Source organism: Entelurus aequoreus, linkage group LG08, assembly GCF_033978785.1.
Source record: "Entelurus aequoreus isolate RoL-2023_Sb linkage group LG08, RoL_Eaeq_v1.1, whole genome shotgun sequence".
Taxonomy (NCBI): domain Eukaryota; kingdom Metazoa; phylum Chordata; class Actinopteri; order Syngnathiformes; family Syngnathidae; genus Entelurus; species Entelurus aequoreus.
In genome coordinates this window covers 71,064,982-71,090,191 of record NC_084738.1, presented here as the reverse complement: position 1 = coordinate 71,090,191, position 25,210 = coordinate 71,064,982, and the positions used below count along the sequence as shown (strand labels likewise).

Sequence of the window (25,210 nt, the reverse complement as noted above, 5' to 3'; positions counted from 1 at the left end):
ATTATGATTTTTATATAAATGAAATTAAATCAAATTAAATTCAAATAAATTAATTTAATTAAAAGTATATTGTTTCATCCATCCATTTTCTACCGCTTATTCCCTTCGGGGTCGCGGGGGGCGCTGGAGCCTATCTCAGCTACAATCAGGCAGAAGGCTTGTTAAAAGTGCCTACCTTTGTCTGGAGTTTTTAAAAAAAACGCATCCTTGACCTTGTAATTATAGCTTTTAAATACATTTAAATAACATTTAAATTAAATTAAATTAAAATGTATATTTCTTCATTTGTCAAAAGTGTCTATCTTGGTCTGGAGTTGTTGTTTTGTTAAAACCCCATCCTTGACCTTGGAATTATAGCTTTTATTAAATAAAATAAAATAAGATTAAATACAATTAAATACAATTAAATACTATTTAATTTAAATAAAATAAAATAAAATAAAATAAAATAAAATAAAATAAAATAAAATAAAAAAGTTTTTTCTTCATTTCTTAAAAGTGGCTACCTTTGTCTGGAGTTAAAAAAAATAAACATCCTTGACCTTGTGATTATGTATTTTCTATATTAAAGGCCTACTGAAAGCCACTACTACCGACCACGCAGTCTGATAGTTTATATATCAATGATGAAATCTTAACATTGCAACACATGCCAATACGGCCGGGTTAACTTATAAAGTGACATTTAAAACTTCCCGGGAAATATCCGGCTGAAACGTCGCGGTATGATGACGCATGCGCGTGACGAAGTCAGAGTAACGGAAGTTATGGTACCCGTAGAATCCTATACAAAAAGCTCTGTTTTCATTTCATAATTCCACAGTATTCTGGACATCTTTTTCAATTTGTTTAATGAACAATGAAGGCTGCAAAGAAGACAGTTGTAGGTGGGATCAGTGTATTAGCAGCGGACTACAGCAACACAACCAGGAGGACTTTGTTGGAGCGCTACCGGTCCGAATCTCTCTCGCTCCATTGTAAACAATGGGGAATTGTGAGGAATACTAGCTCCTGTGACGTCACGCTACTTCCGGTACAGGCAAGGCTTTTTTTTTATCAGCGAGCAAAAGTTGCGAACTTTATCGTCGATTTTCTCTACTAAATCCTTTCAGCAAAAATATGGCAATATCGCGAAATGATCAAGTATGACACATAGAATGGATCTGCTATTTCCGTTTAAATTTAAAAAAATCATTTCAGTAGGCCTTTAATTATGCATCCATCCATCCATCCATCCATGTTCTACCGCTTGTCCCTCTTGGTGTTGGGGATCACATAATTCAATTAAATTACATTACATTATTGTTCTTTCTCCTGTTAAAAGCGTCTACTTTTTCCACAAAGGGGCCTTAGTTCCTGTGACAAAACACAAAAAGTTGTTTTGCAACTGGAGCGAATCCCAAAGCTCCCCAAACGGCAGCAGCAGCTTTTTGTCTCTCTCTCGAAGGAACGCATGACTTTAAGCGATTTGAAAGATGCAAAAAGTTGTTTGCCTGCAGGTGAAGCAAGCCACAACAATACTGAAAAGCCCTTGTTTTTCTTGACTGAACATTTAACTTTATGCGAATCGGTCAGATCAGAACTTTTTCACCAGTAACTTCGAACGTTATTATTTCTGTGACGCTCCATTGCCTGCATTGACTGTCATTAGACCAGACTTGGGCAAATGAAGGCCCGGGGGCCACATGCGGCCCGTTAAGCTTTTCAATCTGGCCCGCAGGACATTCCCCCCCAATTTTTTTTCGATATTTAAGATCGATTTCTACCCTTCGCGTTCATATTTCGCTGTGTTTGTTGCATTTTTGTTGCGTTTCGCTTGAATGTAAAATATGTTGTCAATATTCAGTGTTTTATCGTTCATAGGTAATGTTGTAAATCCCACATTGTTTATTTTCATGTACATTCTGGGTGTCTCATTCAGTAAAAAAAAATAAAAAATTCCATTCCGTTTTTTAAGGCGGTCCGTCATAACGTTTTTGGCATTCAATCAGACATTATTGTGAGGTTTTGTATTAGTGTTCTTAAAAATCTAATATATATTTTTTAGATCTTTAAGATGGAAACTGTAGCTGCCATTATGATGTGTAGTGATGTTTTCAAATTACCGTAAGTATTGAACTATACAAAGTAGGGATGTCCGATAATGGCTTTTTGCCGTTATCCGATATTCCGATATTGTCCAACTCTTAATTACCGATACCGATATCAACCGATACCGATATATACAGTCGTGGAATTAACACATTTTTATGCCTAATTTGGACAACCAGGTATGGTGAAGATAAGGTACTTTTTTTTTTTAATTATAAAATTAAATAAGATAAATAAATTAAAAACATTTTCTTGAATAAAAAAGAAAGTAAAACAATATAAAAACAGTACATAGAAACTAGTAATCAATGAAAATAAGTAAAATTAACTGTTAAAGGTTAGTACTATTAGTGGAGCAGCAGCACGCACAATCATGTGTGCTTACGGACTGTATCCCTTGCAGACTGTATTGATCTATATTGATAGGAACCAGAATATTAATAACAGAAAGAACCAACTGGGGATGTCCGATAATGGCTTTTTGCCGATATCCGATATTCCGATATTGTTCAACTCTTAATTACCGATACCGATATCAACCGATACCGATACTTACAATCGTGGAATTAACACATTATTATGCCTAATTTGGACAACCAGGTATGGTGAAGATAAGGTCCTTTTTAAAAAGAATTATAAAATTAAATAAGATAAATAAATTAAAAACATTTTCTTGAATAAAAAAAAGTAAAACAATATAAAAACAGTTACATAGAAACTAGTAATGAATGAAAATGAGTAAAATTAACTGTTAAAGGTTAGTACTATTAGTGGACCAGCAGCACGCACAATCATGTGTGCTTACGGACTGTATCCCTTGCAGACTGTATTGATATATATTGATAGGAACCAGAATATTAATAACAGAAATGCAGACTGTATTGATCTATATTGATATATAATGTAGGAACCAGAATATTAATAACAGAAAGAAACAACCCTTTTGTGTGAATGAGTGTAAATGGGGGAGGGAGGTTTTTTGCGTTAGTGTACTAATTGTAAGTGTATCTTGTGTTTTTTATGTTGATTTAATAAAAATAAAATTAAAAAAAACAACAAAAAAAACGATACCGATAGTAAAGAAACCGATACTGATAATTTCCGATATTACATTTTAAAGCATTTATCGGCCGATAAATATAATACAAAGTATTTCAATGGTTGGAATCTGCGCTTTTGCATGATATGCAAAAAGGCCCACTTTTATTCTTTGGCTTTTAACACTACGTGAGTTGTGTGGTCTTCTGTCCTCTGTTGTCCTGTGTGGTTATTTATTTTATTTTATTTTATTTTATTTTATTTTATTTTATTTTATTTTTATTTTATTTTATTTTATTTATTTTTATTTTATTTTTTTATATAAATTTTGATGTCTATTTTACTGTTTTAATTGGTTTTACCCTTTAAAATCGTTTTTAATCATATTTATTTTTTATATTGTCTCTGTATTGGTTTTCTATTCATTTATTCTTTGTTTTTATTCAGTCCTTGGTGTAGCATAATATTGTTTTTAATATTGTTTTTAATATCGTTTTTAATATTGTTTTTAATATTGTTTTTAACATGGCTGTGCAACACTTTGGAAACATTCTTGTTGTGTAAATGTGCTATATAAATAAAGTGGATTGGATTGGATTGGATATGTTGTCAATATTCAGTGTTTTATCGTTCATAGTTAATATTGTAAATCCCGCATTCTTTATTTTCATATTTTCATATTTGTGTCTCATTCAGAAAAAAAGGGAAAATACCATTCTGTTTTTTTTTAAAGCAGTCTGTCATAACTTTTTTAGCATTCAATCAGACATTATTGTGAGGTTTTTGTATTAGTGTTCCTAAAAATAGATATACCGGCCCCCGGATGCATTTCTTTCTCTATATTTGGCCCCTCGAGTCAAAATAATTGCCCGTGCCTGCATTAGACGGTGCACTTGGTAGTAGAAGACGTACATGAAGTAGTCGTGTTGACTCTCCCGGCTCTCACCTCTCCAATCATTCCGTTCCAAGTGCCGCGGACGAGCTTGCCGTGCTTCCCGTTGGTGACCAGGTAGAGGTCGTAGGAGAACTTGATGGTGCGAGACAGTTTCTTCAGGATGTCGATGCAGAAGCCCTTGCAGCACAGCTTGGTGTACGACTCGGAGTGTCCGATGATTCTGTTAGCGGGGGGGGGGGGGCGGGGGGGGACACAAAGGGGACATTTCAGCCGACTGCCATCTCAATCAATCATGCTGTGGTTTCACTTTGTTCTCAGACAGAAGGCCAGGCAGACTGCGTTCTCAGCTCCAATCAATGTCTATTAACCGGGAAAAGGATGTGGAACACGCCATGCGACGTGGCGTAAGCCCCGAGCCCACGGTCTGGAACGAGCGTGATGGCGTCTAATGGAGGGCCGTTAAGGTGTGTCTGCGACGCCCGTCCTCCCGCGTGGCCTCGCTGCCCAACGAGGCGTAGCAGACAACGGGAGACGGGGGAAAGGAAAGGTGATGACGGTGAAATAAGAGCACTTTAGGAGCGCAGGCCTCCACCGAGGCTTAAACATTTGTCAACAACGCTGGACCGTAATAGCTAAAAGGACATCATCCTTTTAGATTCCACACAACATTTGATCAATTGTATTACAACGGTTTGATTATACATTTTCCAGGACTTATGCAGATCCCAAATACACACAAAAACAGGTAACAAAAAAAGGTTATTTTGCAAAATAAGTAGGGATGTCCGATAATGGCTTTTTGCCGATATCCGATATTCCGATATTGTCCAACTCTTTAATTACCGATACCGATATCAACCGATACCGATACTGATATATACAGTTGTGGAATTAACACATTATTATGCCTAATTTGGACAACCAGGTATGGTGAAGATAAGGTCCTTTTTTTTTTTTTTAAATGAATAAAATAAAATAAGATAAATAAATTAAAAACATTTTCTTGAATAAATAAACAATATAAAATCAGTTACATAGAAACTAGTAATTAATGAAAATGAGTAAAATTATCTGTTAAAGGTTAGTACTATTAGTGGAGCAGCAGCACGCACAATCATGTGTGCTTACGGACTGTATCCCTTGCAGACTGTATTGATATATATTGATATATAATGTAGGAACCACAATATTAATAACAGAAGGAAACGACCCTTTTGTGTGAATGAGTGGGAATGGGGGAGGGAGGTTTTTTGGGTTGGTGCACTAATTGTAAGTGTATCTTGTGTTTTTCATGTTGATTTAATAAAAAAAAAAAAAATAAATAAAAAATACGATACCGATAATAAAAAAACTGATACCGATAATTTCCGATATCACATTTTAAAGCATTTATCGCCCGATATTATCGGACATCTCTAAAAATAAGGCCCCTTTGAACAGCTGCTGTGTAATAAGTACAAGCCTTGCAGTATAAACACATTGTAGGGCGCAACAAAATACAAAACTAGTCCCGGTTCGGGCTCGAACCCGCTTTTCTCCGGCAGCTGGGTCTGCCAGGCTGTGGGCAATCAGGAATCTGCACACCTGGGACTGATGAGGGCGAGCTGTATGAAGACCAGTGGACCCAAGGATCCTGGCCGGAACTTAGTCTTCTGTCCGTATTCTTCCCGTGTCTTCCATAATCAAGTAGTGCGCCTCGACTTCCCCTTTGGACTTTGGACTGCCTCCCTCGATCCCCGACCCCCGCTTTGCACACGGACCTCTTGGCGCCTCTCTCAGCCCACGGACCTACCGGACCTTCTTCTGCTTTGTCCCGCCTCTCGCCCAACACATCACGGTAATACACAACAATTAATTACCATACTTGCCAACCCTCCTGATTTTCCCGGGAGACTCCTGAATTTCAGTGCCCCCTCCCGAAAATCTCCCGGGGCAACCATTCTCCCGAACTTCTCCCGATTTCCACCCGGATAACAATATTGTGGGCGTGCCTTAAAGGCCCCGCCTCTAGCGTCCTCTGCATCCTGTCGTCACGTCCGCTTTTCCTCCATACAAACAGCATACATACGGCTTGTACTCACACACAAGTGAATGCAAGGCATACTTGATCAACAGCCATACAGGTCACACTGAGGGTTGCCGTATAAACAACTTTAACACTGTTACAAATATGCGCCACACTGTGAATCCACACCAAACAAGAATGACAAACACATTTCGGGAGACCATCCGCACTGTAACACAACATAAACACAACAGAACAAATACCCAGAACCCCTTGCAGCACTACCGCTACCACCAAACCCCGCACCCTCCAACCCCGCTCACCTAAACCCCCCCATCTCCCGAATTCGGAGGTCTCCAGGTTGGCAAGTATGTTAGTTACACACATAGTCACACACACATACAGCCCTTTTGGATTAGTCACACTCCATTCTCTTGTTTAGTATATATATATTTAGTATTGTGTATTATTATATACAGGTATATTTGTGGCTTGTACAGCCCTTTGAGACACTTGTGATTTAGGGCTATATAAATAAACATTGATTGATTGATTGATATATTGTGCATATATAGAATAAAACATAGAGCAACATTACCCCCTTGTGGAACTGTGCCGTCACTACTCCCTCCTGCAACCATAACAAAACTGGCACATACAACTGACTGGCAAAGACTACTTCCACACCTGGGACACACTGAAATGAATGGGTACTCGCAAAGGATACTCAGAAGTAGGGATGTCCGATAATATCGGTCTGCCGGTATTATCGGCCGATAAATGCGTTAAAATGTAATATCGGAAATTATCGGTATCGTTTTTTTAATTATCTGTATCGTTTTTTTTTTGGTTTTTTTATTTTTTTTAATTTGATTAAATCAACATAAAAAACACAAGATACACTTACAATTAGTGCACCAACCCAAAAAACCTCCCTCCCCCCATTTCTTTCTGTTATCAATATTCTGGTTCCTACATTATATATCAATATATATCAATACAGTCTGCAAGGGATACAGTCCGTAAGCACACATGATTGTGCGTGCTGCTGCTCCACTAATAGTACTAACCTTTAACAGTTAATTTTACTCATTTTCATTAATTACTAGTTTCTATGTAACTGTTGTTTTACTTTCTTTTTTATTCAAGAAAATGTTTTTAATTTAGTTATTTTATTTTATTATTTTTTTAAGAAGTACCTTATCTTCACCATACATGGTTGTCCAAATTAGGCATAATAATGTGTTAATTCCACGACTGCATATATCGGTTGATATCGGTATCGGTTGATATCGGTATCGGTAATTAAAGTGTTGGACAATATCGGAATATCGGATATCGGCAAAAAGCCATTATCGGACATCCCTACTCAGAAGTGTAAAAAAAAACAAGATACAACAATTTGATAGTATAAAGTCCATTCTATCCAGCATGCAGAGCCCAACAAAATATAGAAAGTGATATAATAATAAGTATCTATTACACATAATGATATCAGATTGTTGTTAGTACCGGCCAATAGTCAAGGGTGCTATATCGGATTTGTATCGGAAGTAAAAAAGTTAAACCCGGACACCCTTAATTACAGTGTATGGCTATGATTATGATTCGCCCTGATGATTATATTTTTTTGTGTATTATTATTAGTCGTGCTGGTATCATTCTTGGGTAAACATACAAACCCACTCGAGTCACAAGTGCAAAAAGCATAATGTCCAATCTGGATCAGATCTGGATTAAACATGGTTTGATAAAACTTTGTGGTTTTATGACCCTGCAAAGGGTTAGGGTTAGAGTTAGGGTTAGGGTTAGGGTTAGGGTTAGGGGTTAGGGTTAGGGTTAGGGTTAGGGTTGGGGTTGGGGTTGGGGTTGGGGTTAGGGTTAGGGTTAGGGTTAAACCAAATAAAATAAAATAAAATAAAATAAAATAAAATAAAATAAAATAAAATAAAATAAAATAAAATAAAATAAAATAAAATACATTCAATTAAATTAAATTAAAGTGTTTACCTTTGTCTGAAGTTAAAAAATAAACATCTTTGATTTTGTGATTATGTATTTTCTATATTAATTATGCATTGATCCATCCATCCATTTTCTACCGTTTGTCCCTCTTAGGGTTGTGGGGGGGATCATATAATTAGGGTTTTCCTCTTTGGTCCGGAGGACACGACGTCCACAGTTTCCAAAAACAATTTGAAACGTGGACTCGTCAGACCACAGAACACTTTTCCACTTTGCATCAGTCCATCTTAGACGAGCTCAGGCCCAGCGAAGCCGACGGCGTTTCCGGGTGTTGTTGATAAACGGTTTTCGCCTTGCGTAGGAGAGTTTTAACTTTCACTTACGGATGTAGCGACCAACTGTAGTTACTGAGAGTGGGTTTCTGAGGTGTTCCTGAGCCCATGTGGTGATATCCTTTACACACCGATGTCGCTTGTTGATGCAGTACAGCCTGAGGGATGGCAGATCACGGGCTTAGCTGCTTACGTGCAGTGATTTCTCCAGATTCCCTGAACCCTTTGATGGTATTACGGAGCGTAGATGGTGAAATCCCTAAATTCCTTGCAATAGCTGGTTGAGAAAGGTTTTTCTTGAACATCAAATATGTTGTCTTTGTAGCATATTCAACTGAATATGGGTTGAAAATGATTCGCAAATCATTGTATTCCGTTTATATTTACATCTAACACAATTTCCCAACTCGTATAACAAATCCCAATTATGCGGGAGGTGTTTATAAAGCACGTTCTTGTCTGGTGTGGTCTCATCCACCCAGAGGAGGAGGGAAGAATGACTACTAATTGATTTATTGGAAAATAGAAAGAAAGAAAAAACAAGTCAAGTGTTAAATTGGCCCTCACGTGTTTTCACATGTTGGAGTTTGTGGCACGAGCTCTGACAGTCGCGGAACCAATTAGTGGCGGCGAGAGGCGGGCCACCTGGCATAATTATGCACATTGCATTACACACACACACACACACACACACACACACACACACACACACACGGGTCGATGAGTGAGGATTGTAACAGCCGTGCGTGTGTTCCTTGCCAAAACGGCCACAATGCGGCGTGAGCGTGTGACCAATCATATTATGGGATGTATGGACGGCAGCTTGGGTTGAAAAAAGGCAGAACGAGGGCAGGAATGGACGATGATGGTGAACCGAACCAACTACATCGGGGGTGTCAAACTCCTTTCTACTGGGGGCGGGCCACTTTAAATGACATGATGAAACATAATGAATGACATGGCGGGCCACTTTAAATGACATGATGAAACATAATGAATGACATGGCGGGCCACTTTAAATGACATGATGAAACATAATGAATGACATGGCGGGCCAATTTAAATGACATGATGAAACATAATGAATGACATGGCGGGCCACTTTAAATGACATGATGAAACATAATGAATGACATGGCGGGCCACTTGAAATGACATGATGAAACATAATGAATGACATGGCGGGCCACTTTAAATGATGTGATCGACCATAGTAAATGATGTGACAGACCAATTTAAATGACATGGCGGGCCACTTTAAATGAAGTGACGGACCACATTAAATGACGTGACAGATCACTTTAAATGACATGATGAAACATAATGAATGACGTGGCGGGCCACTTTAAATGACATGATGAAACATAATGAATGACGTGGCGGGCCAATTTAAATGACATGGTGAAACATAATGAATGACATGGCGGGCCATTTTAAATGACATGATGAAACATAATGAATGATATGGCGGGCCACTTTAAATGACATGATGAAACATAATGAATGACATGGCGGGCCACTTTAAATGACATGATGAAACATAATGAGTGACATGGCGGGCCACTTTAAATGACATGATGAAACATAATGAATGACATGGCGGGCCATTTTAAATGACATGATGAAACATAATGAATGACATGGCGGGCCACTTTAAATGACATGATGAAACATAATGAATGACATGGCGGGCTACTTTAAATGACATGATGAAACATAATGAATGACATGGCGGGCCACTTTAAATGATGTGATCGACCATAGTAAATGATGTGACAGACCAATTTAAATGACATGGCGGGCCACTTTAAATGAAGTGACGGACCACATTAAATGACGTGACAGATCACTTTAAATGACATGATGAAACATAATGAATGACGTGGCGGGCCACTTTAAATGACATGATGAAACATAATGAATGACATGGCGGGCCACTTTAAATGACATGATGAAACATAATGAATGACGTGGCGGGCCAATTTAAATGACATGGTGAAACATAATGAATGACGTGGCGGGCCACTTTAAATGACATGATGAAACATAATGAATGACATGGTGGGCCACTTTAAATGACATGATGAAACATACTGAATGACATGGTGGGTCACTTTAAATGACATGATGAAACATAATAAATGACATGGCAGACCACTTTAAATGACATGATGAAACATAATGAATGACATGGCGGGCCACTTTAAATGACATGATGAAACATAATGAATGACATGGCGGGCTACTTTAAATGACATGAAGAAACATAATGAATGACATGGCGGGCCACTTGAAATGACATGATGAAACATAATGAATGACATGGCGGGCCACTTTAAATGACATGATGAAACATAATGAATGACATGGCGGGCCACAATAAATGACGTGAAGGACCAGATCAGAGGAAGTTGTAGGCCACATTGAATGGTATGGTGGGCCACATAGATGACATGACAGAGCACATTTAATGACGCGGCAAATCACATTAAATGATGTGACGGACCACGTCAAATGAAGTGGTAGGTCACATTGAATGGTTTGGTGGGCCACATAGATGACGTGACGGACCACATTAAATGATGTGGCAGACCACATTGAGTAATATGGCGCGCCACATAGATGAGGTGACAGACCACATAATTAACGAAGTGACGGACCACGTTAAATGATGTGACGGACCACTTTAAATGACATGGCGGGCCACATTTATGACGTGATCGACCACATTAAGTGATGTGACGGACCACTTTAAATGACAGAGCGGGCCACATTTATGACGTGATCGACCACATTAAGTGATGGGACAGACCAATTTAAATGACATGGCGGGCCACATTTATGACGTGATCGACCACATTAAGTGATGGGACAGACCACTTTAAATGACATGGCGGGCCACATTAATGACGTGATCGACCACATTAAGTGATGGGACAGACCACTTTAAATGACATGACAGGCCACATTAATGAAGTGACGGATCACATCAAATGATGTGACGGATCACATCAAATGATGTGACAGACCACGTTAAATGACATCGCATACCACTTTAAATGATATGGCGGGCCACTTTAAATGACGTGATCGACCACAGTAAATGATGTGACAGACCAATTTAAATGACATGGCGGGCCACTTTAAATGGCGTGATCGACTACATTAAATGATGTGACAGGCCACTTTAAATGACATGGCAGGCCACTTTAACGAAGTGACGGACCACATTAAATGATGTGATAGACCACTTGAAATGACATGACAAGCCACATTAATGACGTGACTGACCACGTTAAATGATGTGACAAACCACTTTAAATTACATCGCAGACCACTCTTAATGACATGGCGGGCCACTTTAAATGACGAGACGGGCCACAATAAATGATGTGGCAGACCACATTGAATGACATAGTAGGGCACATTAACGAAGTGACAGACCAAATTAAATTATGTGATAAAGCACTTTAAATGACATGACAGGCCACCTTAATGAAGTGACTGACCACTTTAAATTATGTGACAGAACACTTTAAATTACATCGCAGACCACTCTTAATGACATGGCGGGCCACTTTAAATGACGTGACGGACCCCTTTAAATGATGTGGCAGACCACATTGAATTGCGTTGCGGCCCGCATTAATGAGGTGACATACCACTTTAAATGACATGGCGTGCCACTTTAAATTATGTGATCGACCACATTAAATTCTGTGATCGACCACATTAAATGACATGGCAGGCCACTTTAACGAAGTGACAGACCACATTAAATGACATAGCAGGGCACTTTTAATGACATGGCGGGCCACTTTAAATGACGAGATGGACCACATTGAATTGCATGGCGGTCCACATTAATGAGGTGACAGACCACATCAAAGGATGTGATTGACCACATTAAATGATGTGACAGACCAATTTTGATGACATGGCGGACCACATTAAATGACGTAATCGGCTACATTAAATGATGTGACTGACCACCTTAAATGACATAGCAGGGCACATTAACGAAGTGACGGACCACATTAAATGATGTGATAGACCACTTTAAATGAAATGACAGGCCACTTTAATGAAGTGACTGACCACATTAAATGATGTGACAGACCACTTTAGATTACATCGCAGACCACTTTTAATGACATGGCGAGCCACTAAATGACGAGACGGACCACATTAAATGATGTGACAGACCACTTTAGATTACATCGCAGACCACTTTTAATGACATGGCGAGCCACTTTAAATGACGAGACGGACCACGTTAAATGATGTGGCAGACCACATTGAATTGCATGGCGGTCCACATTAATGAGGTGACAGACCACTTTAAATGATGTGGCAAGCCACATTGAACGATATGGCAGGCCACATTAAATTAAGTGATTGCCCACATTAGATGACACGGCAGGCCACTTTAATGATGTGACGGAGCACGTTAAATGACGTGACGGACCACATTAAACGATGTGGCAGACCACATTGAATTGCATGGCGGTCCACATTAATGAGGTGACAGACCACGTTAAATGATGTGGCAGGCCACATGGAATTGCATGGCGGTCCACATTAATGAGGTGACAGACCACTTTAAATGATGTGGCAAGCCACATTGAACGATGTGGCAGGCCACGTTAAATTATGTGATTGCCCACATTAGATGACACGGCAGGCCACTTTAATGATGTGACGGAGCACGTTAAATGACGTGACGGACCACATTAAACGATGTGGCAGACCACATTGAATTGCATGGCGGTCCACATTAATGAGGTGACAGACCACATTAAATGATGTGGCAGGCCACATTGAATTGCATGGCGGTCCACATTAATGAGGTGACAGACCACATTAAATGATGTGGCAAGCCACATTGAACGATGTGGCAGGCCACATTAAATTATGTGATTGCCCACATTAGATGACACGGCAGGCCACCTTAATGATGTGACGGAGCACGTTAAATGACGTGACGGACCACATTAAATGAGGTGGCAGACCACATTGAATTGCACGGATATCCACAATAATGAGGTGACAGACCACATTAAATGAGGTGGCAGGCCACAATGAATGATGTGGCGGGCCAGGTCGATGACGTGACGGACCACATAAACGACGTGGGCCTTGAATTAGACCCGTAAATTAGACGATTGCATAAAAGGGAGAGCACAACACCCGGCTGCAACTACAGCCACGTTCGCCCCTGACGAACCGCGGCTCCCCCGGTGCCGGCAGCACTCATGCAGCCCCCCCACCACGAGGCGGAGAGTAACACGGCCATGAGACAGCTTTAGTGGCTCCAAGCGGGACCTGGTAGCCAGAGCGGGACAGACACAGCCGGGCCGAGTTGGAGCCACTAAGCGACAATCAATGTGACATATATAGAGTGCACACCTCACCATACATCCCTGGAATTAATGGTGTGCAGTGTGCGTATGTGCGAGACCCGGCGCTCGATGCGGGATGATATTTAGCATATCAGACAGCTGGCATTTGGACTCGCTCGTCAATAAGCGCGGCGACGCTCCATCACATGACGCTGTATTTATAGCTCCTTTATAGCCAACTATAGGAATAGTGCCACATCTCATGGGCGCGGGACGGAACCTAGTGTGTGCTGTTTATTAGCTTGGCTTATTGGCCGATACCGATATTGGGGCGGTATAGCTCGGTTGGTAGAGTGGCCGTGGCAGCAACGTGAGGGTTCCGGGTTCGATCCCCACTTCCGCCATCCTAGTCACTGCCGTTGTGTCCTTGGGCAAGACACTTTACCCACACTGGTTTAAATGTAACTTGGATATTGGGTTTCGCTATGTAAAAGCACTTTGAGTCGCTAGAGAAAAGCGCTATATAATTCACTTCACTTCACATATTGCTCCGATACGATATCAGCAATCGACTCTTGTGGCCTTTTTTAGAAAATGCTTCACCCGGTGATATTATTCGATAGGAATTATGACTCAAAATCCAAATTGCGCAACAAATGCCTGAGCAAATTGTTGAACAGTTTAAGAAAAACCTTTCTCAAGCAGCTATTGCAAGGAATTTAGGGATTTCACCATCTACGCTCCGTAATATCATCAAAGGGTTCAGAGAATCTGGAGAAATCACTGCACGTAAGCAGCTAAGCCCGTGAACTTCGATCCCTCAGGCTGTACTGCATCAACAAGCGACATCAGTGTGTAAAGGATATCACCACATGGGCTCAGGAACACCTCAGAAACCCACTGTCAGTAACTACAGTTGGTCGCTACATCCGTAAGTGCAAGTTAAAACTCTCCTATTCAAGGCGAAAACCGTTTATCAACAACACCCAGAAACGCTGTCGAGTCCACATTTCAAATTGTTTTTGGAAACTGTGGACGTCGTGTCAAAGAGGAAAAGAACCATCCGGATTGTTCTAGGCGCAAAGTGTAAAAGGCAGCATGTGTGATGGTATGGGGGTGTATTAGTGCCCAAGACATGGGTAACGTACACATCTGTGAAGGCGCCATTAATGCTGAAAGGTACATACAGCTTTTGGAGCAACATATGTTGCCATCCAAGCAACGTTACCATGGACGCCCCTGCTTATTTCAGCAAGACAATGCCAAGCCACGTGTTACATCAACGTGGCTACATAGTAAAAGAGTGCGGGTACTAGACTGGCCTGCCTGTAGTCCAGACCTGTCTCCCATTGAAAATGTGTGGTGCATTATGAAGCCTTAAATAGCACAAGGGAGACCCCCGGACTGTTGAACAACTTAAGCTGTACATCAAGCAAGAATGGGAAAGAATTCCACCTGAGAAGCTTCAAAAATGTGTCTCCTCAGTTCCCAAACGTTTACTGAGTGTTGTTAAAAGGAAAGGCCATGTAACACAGTGGTGAACGTGCCCTTTCCCAACTACTTTGGCACGTGTTGCAGCCATGAAATTCTAAGTTCATTATTATTTGCAAAAAAAAAATAAAGTTTATGAGTTTGAACATTAAATATGTTGTCTTTGTAGTGCATTCAACTGAATATGGCTTGAAAAGGATTTGCAAATCATTGTATTCCGTTTATATTTACATCTAACACAATTTCCCAACTCATATGAAAACGGGGTTTGTAGAACAGCACAACAACGCTCCGATTGTGAGCCAGCACTGAATATTCACTGAGAAATGAAGGAAAAGTGTATTCAAAATAGAAACGTAAACAAAAAAAAGCAACTTTATCCAGATTTGTGCCAAACACAAAGTGTTTTTTTTTCTGTAAGTCGGCAAAAAAAAAAAAGGTGCGGACAGGAAACAGCTGCCGACAGTGCGGTCACGAAAGCGACTGAAGAAGGCGTCGTTCTCCAAAAGGAGAGAGAGGAGAGCACACGCTTTGCATAAAATTGCCAAATTTAGCTTGGGCTCGCGAGCTTTTTGATCAGCGAAACAAACAAGTCAGCACGACAGCTCGCTCTTGACCTTGCGAGCAGCCCCGAAAAAAACTAATTCTTTATCTCAGCGATGATGACTCACAAGGATGTCAGCACGACACAGTCAGGAAGGGCACAAAATGGCCCCGGCGTACCTTTGTTACACGAAGTGGCACCGGCGTACCTCTACACAGTGAGGCAGGGCACAAAATGGCCTTACCTCTACACAGTGAGGAAGGGCGCAAAATGGCGGAGGCTTACGTGTTACACAGTGAGGAAGGGCACACAATGGCGCCGGCGTACCGCTGACGCAGTGGGGAAGGGCACAAAATGTCTGACACAATGAAAAAAGGGCACAAAATGGCGCAGGCGTACGTGTGACACAGTGAGGAAGGGCACAAAATGGCGCCAGCGTACGTCTGACACAGCGAGGAAGGGCACAAAATGGCGCCAGCGTACGTCTGACACAGTGGGGAAGGGCACAGAATGAAGAAGGGCACAAAATGGCGCAGGCGTACGTGTGACACAGTGGGGAAGGGCACAAAATGGCGCCGGCGTACCGCTGACACAGTGGGGAAGGGCACAAAATGGCGCCGGCGTACTGCTGACACAGTGGGGAAGGGCACAAAATGTCTGACACAATGAGAAAGGGCACAAAATGGCGCGGGCGTACGTGCGACACAATGAGGAAGGGCACAAGATGGCGGAGGCGTACGTCTGACACAGTGAGGGAGGGCACAAAATGGCGAAGGCGTACGTGTGACAGTGAGGAAGGGCACAAAATGGCGCCGGCGTACCGCGACACAGTGGGGAAGGGCACAAAATGTCTGACACAATGAGGAAGGGCACAAAATGGCATAGGCGTACATCTGACACAGTGAGGAAGGGCACAAAATGGCGCCGGCGTACGTGTGACACAGTGAGGAAGGGCACAAAATGGCGCCGGCATACCGCTGACACAGTGGGGAAGGGCACAAAATGGCGCCGGCGTACTGCTGACACAGTGGGGAAGGGCACAAAATGTCTGACACAATGAGAAAGGGCACAAAATGGCGCAGGCGTATGTGTGACACAATGAGGAAGGGCACAAGATGGCGGAGGCCTACGTGTTACACAGTGAGAAAGGGCACAAAATGGCGCCGGCGTACCGCTGACACAGTGGGGACGGGTACAAAATGTCTGACACAATGAGGAAGGGCACAAAATGGCGCAGGCGTACATCTGACACAGTGAGGAAGGGCACAAAATGGCGCCGGCGTACTGCGGACAGAGTGAGGAAGGGCACAAAATGGCGCAGGCGTACCTCTGACGCAGTGAGGAAGGGCACAAAATGGCAGAGGCTTACGTGTGACACAGTGAGGAAGGGCACAAAATGGCGCAGGCGTACCTCTGACACAGTGAGGAAGGGCACAAAATGGCAGAGGCTTACGTGTGACACAGTGAGGAAGGGCACAAAATGGCGCAGGCGTACATGTCACACAGTGAGGAAGGGCACAAAATGGCAGAGGCGTACATCTGACACAGTGAGGACAGGCACAAAATGGCCCAGGGGTACCTCTGAAATAGTGAGGAAGGGCACAAAATGGCGGAGGCGTATGTATGACACAGTGAGGAAGGGCACAAAATAGCGGAGGCGTACTTTTGACACAGTGAGGACGGGCACAAAATGGCGCAGGCGTACGTGTGACACAGTGAGGAAGGGCACAAAATGGCAGAGGCGTACGTTTGACACAGTGAGGAAGGGCACAAAATGGCGGAGGCGTACGTTTGACACAGTGAGGAAGGGCACAAAATGGCGCAGGTGTACGTGTGACACAGTGAGGAAGGGCACAAAATGGCGCAGGTGTACGTTTGACACAGTGAGGAAGGGCACAAAATGTCGGCGGTGTACCTCTCGGTGTGGTTGGACTGGCGCCTACAAGGCACAGTGTTGCGGACACAGGTTCCAGTACCAGGGTCTACATTCTCCACGATGACAAAGGGATGTTCCTCCAGCGTAGCCACAGTCAGGTGGCGGTCATCAGTCACATGTTCCAGGAAGTTGCCGTAGCGAGGCCAGACGGGGTAGCGCACCTGCAGGATGTCCCGAGAGTAGGTGCCCACCTGGGGGAGGACAGAGTGGATCATGAAGCAATGAATCCATTTTCTACCGCTTGTCCCTTTGGGGGGCACAATCAACCACGGACGCATTTCAGCTGTGTGTGTGTGTGTGACAATCATTGGTACTTTAGCTTTACCTTTTTAAGCTGTGCGTGTCAGCCTTCAATAATGAAAACGGGCTTTTAGGAAATAAAAGACAATTAGGCCAAACGCGATAATTGAGGGCACATCTTAACATGTATAATTAAACCTTAATTAAGCAAAATATATTGCTTAAATTAAAAAAAATAAATACATTTAATAAAGTCAAAATACAAATAAGGCAACAAGAGAAGTATCCCACACTTCTCTTTTTTAAAGTAAATTTGTACAGCCGATATGGGCATCTACATCAACTATATGATTTGCCAGAGAAGCTGGACAGGACAAAAAATAAATAAATAAATAAATAAATAAATAAATAAATAAATAAATAAATAAAATTTAATATATATATATATATATAAAAAATAATTTAAAAAATAAATACATTTAATAAAGTCAAAATACAAATAAGGCAACAAGAGAAGTATCCCACACTTCTCTTTTGTAAAGTAAATTGGTACAGCCGATACGGGCATCTACATCAACTATATGATTTGCCTGAGAAGCTGGACAGGACAAAAAATAAATAAATAAAAAAATAAAAATAAATAAATAAATAAATAAATAAATAAATGAATAAATAAAATTAAAAAATATATATATATATAAAAAATAATTTAAAAAATAAATACATTTAATAAAGTCAAAATACAAATAAGGCAACAAGAGAAGTATCCCACACTTCTCTTTTGTAAAGTAAATTGGTACAGCCGATATGGGCATTTACATCAACTATATGATTTGCCTGAGAAGCTGGACAGGACAAAAAAAAAAAAAAATTAAATAAAATTTTAAAAAAAATAAAAAAAATATTAAAAATACAAAAATAAATACATTTAATAAAGTCAAATACAAATAAGGTGACAAGAGAAGTATCCCACACTTCTCTTTTGTAAAGTAAATCTGTACAGCCTATATGGGCATCTACATCAACTATATGATTTGCCTGAGACGCTGGACAGGACCAAAAAAATAAATAAAAATAAACAATTTTAAAAAATATGATTGTTTTCGATTAATCGATCGGGATATTCGATAGAATACTCCATCCATTTTCTACCGCTACTAAAATATTCGATAGCTGCAGCTCTAATCTCGCTCATTACTTTGTAATAATGAATAATATTATAGTAGTAGTCTACTGCTTTACAATCTGTACACGGACTACTCTGAAGTTGATTCATTTCTGCAAGATATCTTGTCATACTTTGTTTCCTGGAAAAACAAACTTCTATTCTCCATCCGTGCTCGCCAGATGAATAAAGAGGATAAAAACGTCAAGTAGCAGAACGCACACCATCTGCCGCACTAATGTCTTGTCAGGAAATGAGAAACCTCGGAAACGTCGGGGGTTTATAACGGACGATCCAAGCGTTTTTGCGAGTAGCCGGCAGTACCTTGTCCCACACTCGCTCTCGGTCCAGGGCGATGATAACCATAGAAGGGTTGGACAGGAAGCCTTGGCTGTTGAAGGACAGGTCTCTCCTCTCCCACGTCACGTTCAGCATGTGTCTGCATCCCACGGCACAGGAAAGAAAGTTTCTTTTTTTTTTTTCTTTCTTTCCTAATCAAGAAATTTGCATATTCATTTATACAGCCGCAATCATCACTTTATAATTACACCTGCACCTCCCCCCGGGTTGGCTCAAAGTAACTCATTAGGGGATAATAGGTGGCCGGCGGTGTTGTTCCGATTGGGCTATTTCTCTATTTGTTAGCGTAGCACGCTATATGGCGGCAACAGATTGGCCTCTGAATTATAGATCAAGGTTAATTTGCATGTTAGAAGCGCCGCAAAATGACTCTTGAGTCCGAGGTAAGACCACAGAGGTGTTTAATGCGGTGGAAGGGGGGGAGGAGTTGAGTGAAAAAGAAACCCTTTTTTGTGAAATAATGATGTTTCTAGTATAGTCACAATCTAACACTAAAAATGAACATTTTGTCTATTGGTGCGGAATGAAAGGGTGAAAACATTCATTAGTGCGCCTCAGACATCATGTTTCACACAAAACTAAGTTGGAATGTTCATAGCATTCATTGGGAGATACATTTTATTTTATTTTATTTGTCTTTTTTTTTTTTTTCTTTCACACAAAACTAAGTTGGAATGTTTTTAGCGTTCATTAGCAGGTATGATTTATTTAATTTTATTTATTAATTTTTTTCACACAAAACTAAGTTGGAATGTTTGAAGCGTTCATTGGCAGATACATTTTTATTTAATTGTAATTTTTTCTTTTTTTTCTTTTTTCTTTTTCACACAAAACTAAGTTGGAATGTTTTTTAGCAATCATTGGCAGATACTTTTTATTATTATTATTATTTCATTTTATTCACACAAAACTAAGTTGGAATATTTTTAGCGTTCATTGGCAGATACATTTCTATTTAATTTTTTTTATTTTTTAATCTTTTCACACAAAACTAAGTTGGAATGTTTGAAGCATTCATTGGCAGATACATTTTTATTTAATTGTAATTATTTTTTTTTTAATTCAATTTTTTTTTTTCCACACAAAACTAAGTTGGAATGTTTTTAGCAATCATTGGCAGATACATTTTTATTTAATTAAATTTTATTTTTTTCACACAAAACTAAGTTGGAATGTTTTAGCATTCATTGGCAGATACATTTTCATTTAATTTTCATTATTTTTTTAAAATTATTATTATTTTTTCACACAAAACTAAGTTGGAATGTTTTTAGCGCTCTTTGGCAGATACATTTTTATTTAATTGTAATTTTTAATTTTTTCACACAAAACTGAGTTGGAATGTTTTTAGTAATCATTGGCAGATAAATTTTAATTTAAATGTATCTATTATTTATTTATTTTTTTTCACACAAAACTAAGTTGGAATGTTTTTAGCGTTCATTGGCAGATACATTTTTATTTAATTACATTTTTTTATTTTTTGTAAATCTTTTCACACAAAACTAAGTTGGAATGTTTGAAGCGTTCATTGGCAGATACATTTTTATTTAATTGTAATTTTTTATTTTTTTATTTTAATTTTTTCACACAAAACTAAGTTGGAATGTTTTTAGCAATAATTGGCAGATACATTTTTATTTAATTAAATGTTTTTTTTTTATTATTATTATTTTTTCACACAACTAAGTTGGAATGTTTTTAGCGTTCATTGGCAGATACATTTGTATTTAATTTTATTTTATTTTTTTTAAAAATCTTTTCACACAAAACTTAGTTGGAATGTTTGAAACGTTCATTGGCAGATACATTTTATTTAATTGTATTTTTTTTTTTTTTTTTTTTTTTCACACAAAATTAAGTTGGAATGTTTTTAGCAATAATTGGCAGACACATTTTTATTTAATTAAATGTTGTTGTTTTTTATTATTATTTTTTCACACAAAACTAAGTTGGAATGTTTTTAGCGTTCATTGGCAGATACATTTTTATTTAATTGTATTGGTAATTTTTTTTTATTTTTTTTTTTGTATTTTTTCACACAAAACTAAGTTGGAATGTTTTTAGCAATCATTGGCAGACACATTTTTATTTAATTTAAGTTTTATATTTTTTCACACAAAACTAAATTAGAATGTTTTTAGCAATCATTGGCAGATACATTTTTATTTAATTTAAATTATTTTTTTTTAGTATTATTTTTTTTCACACAAAACTAAGTTGGAATTTTTTTTAATTGTAATTTTTTTTTTTTTTTTTTTTCACACAAAACTTTATTTACATTTTATTTAAAAAGCTCAAACGTTTCATACAAGACTGTTTCACTGAATTGGTCAAAAAAATTATAATTTAATATAACTTAGTTTAATTTTTTCAATTTGATTTAATCCAAAGTAATGTATTTAAATTGTATTTAGTTTTATGAATTAAATTATTTTATTTTGTTTTATTTATTTTATGTAAAAAAAAAAAATTCTGAATGTATATATTATTTATTTATTATACTGAATTTGAGCAACAAAAGACCAAATCCAGTGAAAGGTCAAAAGAGTGAAACTTTTGCCAAAGTATTGTTATCCAGGTAAGGTCTTGGAAACCCTCCTCACCTGAAGAGAGTATTGTTGGCGGAGTGTTTAGCGGGCTTGCTGCAGTCGCCGTGTCCCTCGGGGATGAAGCCCCGCTGCTTCTTGAAGCTCTCGGCGCCCTTGGCGACGATGGCCACGCCCTCCCTGACTCGCTGCCGCAGGCTCTTCCTCCACTGCTCGGTGATGACGCCGATCACGCCCACGGGGAAGCTGGCGGGCGGCGGGATCTCGGGGTTGCCCACGGCCAGGCTGGGGAGGATCCAGATGTAGCCCGGCCCCACCAGGCCCACCTCGGTCGCCTGGTGGAACAGGAAGTGGGCCTCCTCGAAGGAGCAGTAGACCAGCAGGACCTGGGAGTCCACCTGCGGAACAAAAACACAGTTTTGGCCTGTTTGGTTCCACTTCATAAACTTTTTTTGTTTCTTATTTTTAATTTTTACAACAACACATACCACTTCCAATCTTATTTTTTCTTTTTTTATTATAATTTTGACAACAAATACCACTTCCTAATCTTATTTATTTATTATTTTGTTGTTATTACTTTTACAACACATACCACTTCCCAATCTTATTTATTTTATTTTGTTATTATTATTATTACAACACATACCACTTCCCAAACTTATTTATTTACTATTTTTTTATTCTTATTTTTACAACACATACCATTTCCCAATCTTATTTATTCATTATTTTTTTATTATTGTTTTTACAACGCATACCACTTCCCAATCTTATTTAATCATTATTTTGTTATTATTATTTTTACAACACATACCACTTCCCAGTCTTATTAATTTATTATTTAGTTATGTTTATTTTTACAACACATGCCACTTCCCAATCTTATTTATTTTAGTTTTAATTATCATTTTTACAACACATGCCAGTTCCCAATCTTATTTATTTTATTTTTAAATATTATTTTTACAACACATGCCACTTCCCAATCTTATTTATTTTATTTTTAAATATTATTTTTACAACACATGCCACTTCCCAATCGTATTTATTTTATTTTTAAATATTATTTTTACAACACATACCACTTCCCAATCGTATTTATTTTATTTTTTTATTATTATTTTTACAACACATACCACTTCCCAATCTTATTTATTTATCATTTATTTATTATTATTTTTACAAAACATACCACTTCCCAATCTTATTTATTTATTATTTTTGTATTATTATTTTTCAACACATGCCACTTCCCAATCTTATCTTTTTTATTTTTAATCATCATTTTTACAACACATATCACTTCCCAATCTTATTTATTTATGTTTATTTTTACAACACATGCCACTTCCCAATCTTATTTATTTTATGTTTTATTATTATTTTTACAACACATATCACTTCCCAATCTTATTTATTTATGTTTATTTTTACAACACATGCCACTTCCCAATCGTATTTATTTTATGTTGTATTATTATTTTTACAACACATATCACTTCCCAATCTTATTTATTTATGTTTATTTTACAACACTTGCCACTTCCCAATCTTATTTATTTTATGTTGTATTATTATTTTTACAACACATATCACTTCCCAATCTTATTTATTTATGTTTATTTTTACAACACATGCCACTCCCCAATCTCATTTATTTTATTTGTAATTATCATTTTTACAACACATACCACTTCACAATTGTTTTTATTTTATTTTTATTTTTACAACACATACCACTTCCCAATCTTATTTATTTTATTTTGTTATTATTATTCTTACAACACATACCACTTCCCAAACTTATTTATGTATTATTATTGTATTATTATTTTTACAACACATCCATTTCCCAATATTATTTATTCAATATTTTGTTATTATTTATTGTTTTTACAACGCATACCACTTCCCAATCTTTTTTATTTTATTTTTACAACACATACCACTTTCCAATCTTATTAATTTACAATTTACAATTTAGTTATGTTTATTTTTACAACACATGCCACTTCCCAATCTTATTTATTTTATTTCTAATTATGATTTTTACAACACATGCCACTCCCCAATCGTATTTATTTTATGTTTTTATTATTATTATTTACAACACATACCACTTCCCAATCTTATTTATTTATTATTTTTGTATTATTATTTTTACAACACATACCACTTCCCAATCTTATTTATTTATTATTTTTGTATTATTATTTTTACAGCACATACCACTTCCCAATCTTATTTAATCATCATTTTGTTATTATTATTTTTACAACACATACCACTTCCCAATTGTATTTATTTATTTTTATGTATTATTATTTTTACAACACATGCCACTTCCCAATCTTATTTATTTTATTTTCAAATTTTTTACAACATGCCACTTCTTAATCTTATTTTGTTTTTTTCATTTTTACAACACAATCTTTTTTTTTACAGCACATACCACTTCACAATCTTTTTTTTCATTATTTTATGTTTTTTATTTTTACAACACATACTACTTCACAATTGTTTTAAAATGGTATTTTTACAGCACATACCACTTCCCATCCATCCATCCATCCATTTCCTACCGCTTGTCCCACTTCCCAATCTTACCTGCTGCAGAATGCGCCTGGTTCTGGCGTCGTTTGCGCCGACGGACATTTCCATGGACAGGACGTCCTGCAGGTGCCACAGGAAGTAGGAAGTGTCCGTGTAGGACTCCACCATGTCCACAAAGGTGTCGTATCCTGGAAGCAAGCTGGTGATGACGGCGAACTCACCCCAGTCGTATTCTTCCATCAGCTGAGAGGGGGGGGAAACGAGGACAAAAGTTCATGCTAACGACATGAGAAAATACAAGACGGAGGAACCTCCAACCCTCAGCCTTTGATGACAGCTGACAGTGGTGGATCACAGCTGACAGTGGTGGATCACAGCTGACAGTGGTGGATCACAGCTAACAGTGGTGGATCACAGCTAACAGTGGTGGCTAACAGCTGACAGTGGTGGCTAACAGCTAACAGTGGTGGCTAACAGCTAACAGTGGTGGATCACAGCTAACAGTGGTGGATCACAGCTGACAGTGGTGGCTAACAGCTAACAGTGGTGGATCACAGCTAACAGTGGTGGATCACAGCTAACAGTGGTGGCTAACAGCTGACAGTGGTGGATCACAGCTGACAGTGGTGGCTAACAGCTGACAGTGGTGGATCACAGCTGACAGTGGTGGCTAACAGCTGACAGTGGTGGATCACAGCTGA

At 38.6% G+C, this 25,210-nt stretch overlaps 1 protein-coding gene across 1 annotated transcript in view; it reads right to left on the bottom strand.

The window, feature by feature from the left end:
- The window catches only part of LOC133656434 (glutamate receptor ionotropic, NMDA 2C-like), a 180,727-nt gene that overhangs the window by 78,436 nt on the left and 77,081 nt on the right, over positions 1–25,210 (bottom strand). The window contains 5 exon segments of the mRNA XM_062057513.1: positions 4,076–4,244; positions 17,619–17,830; positions 19,369–19,483; positions 22,011–22,351; positions 24,564–24,752. Coding sequence (XP_061913497.1) covers positions 4,076–4,244; positions 17,619–17,830; positions 19,369–19,483; positions 22,011–22,351; positions 24,564–24,752 — 1,026 coding nt within the window.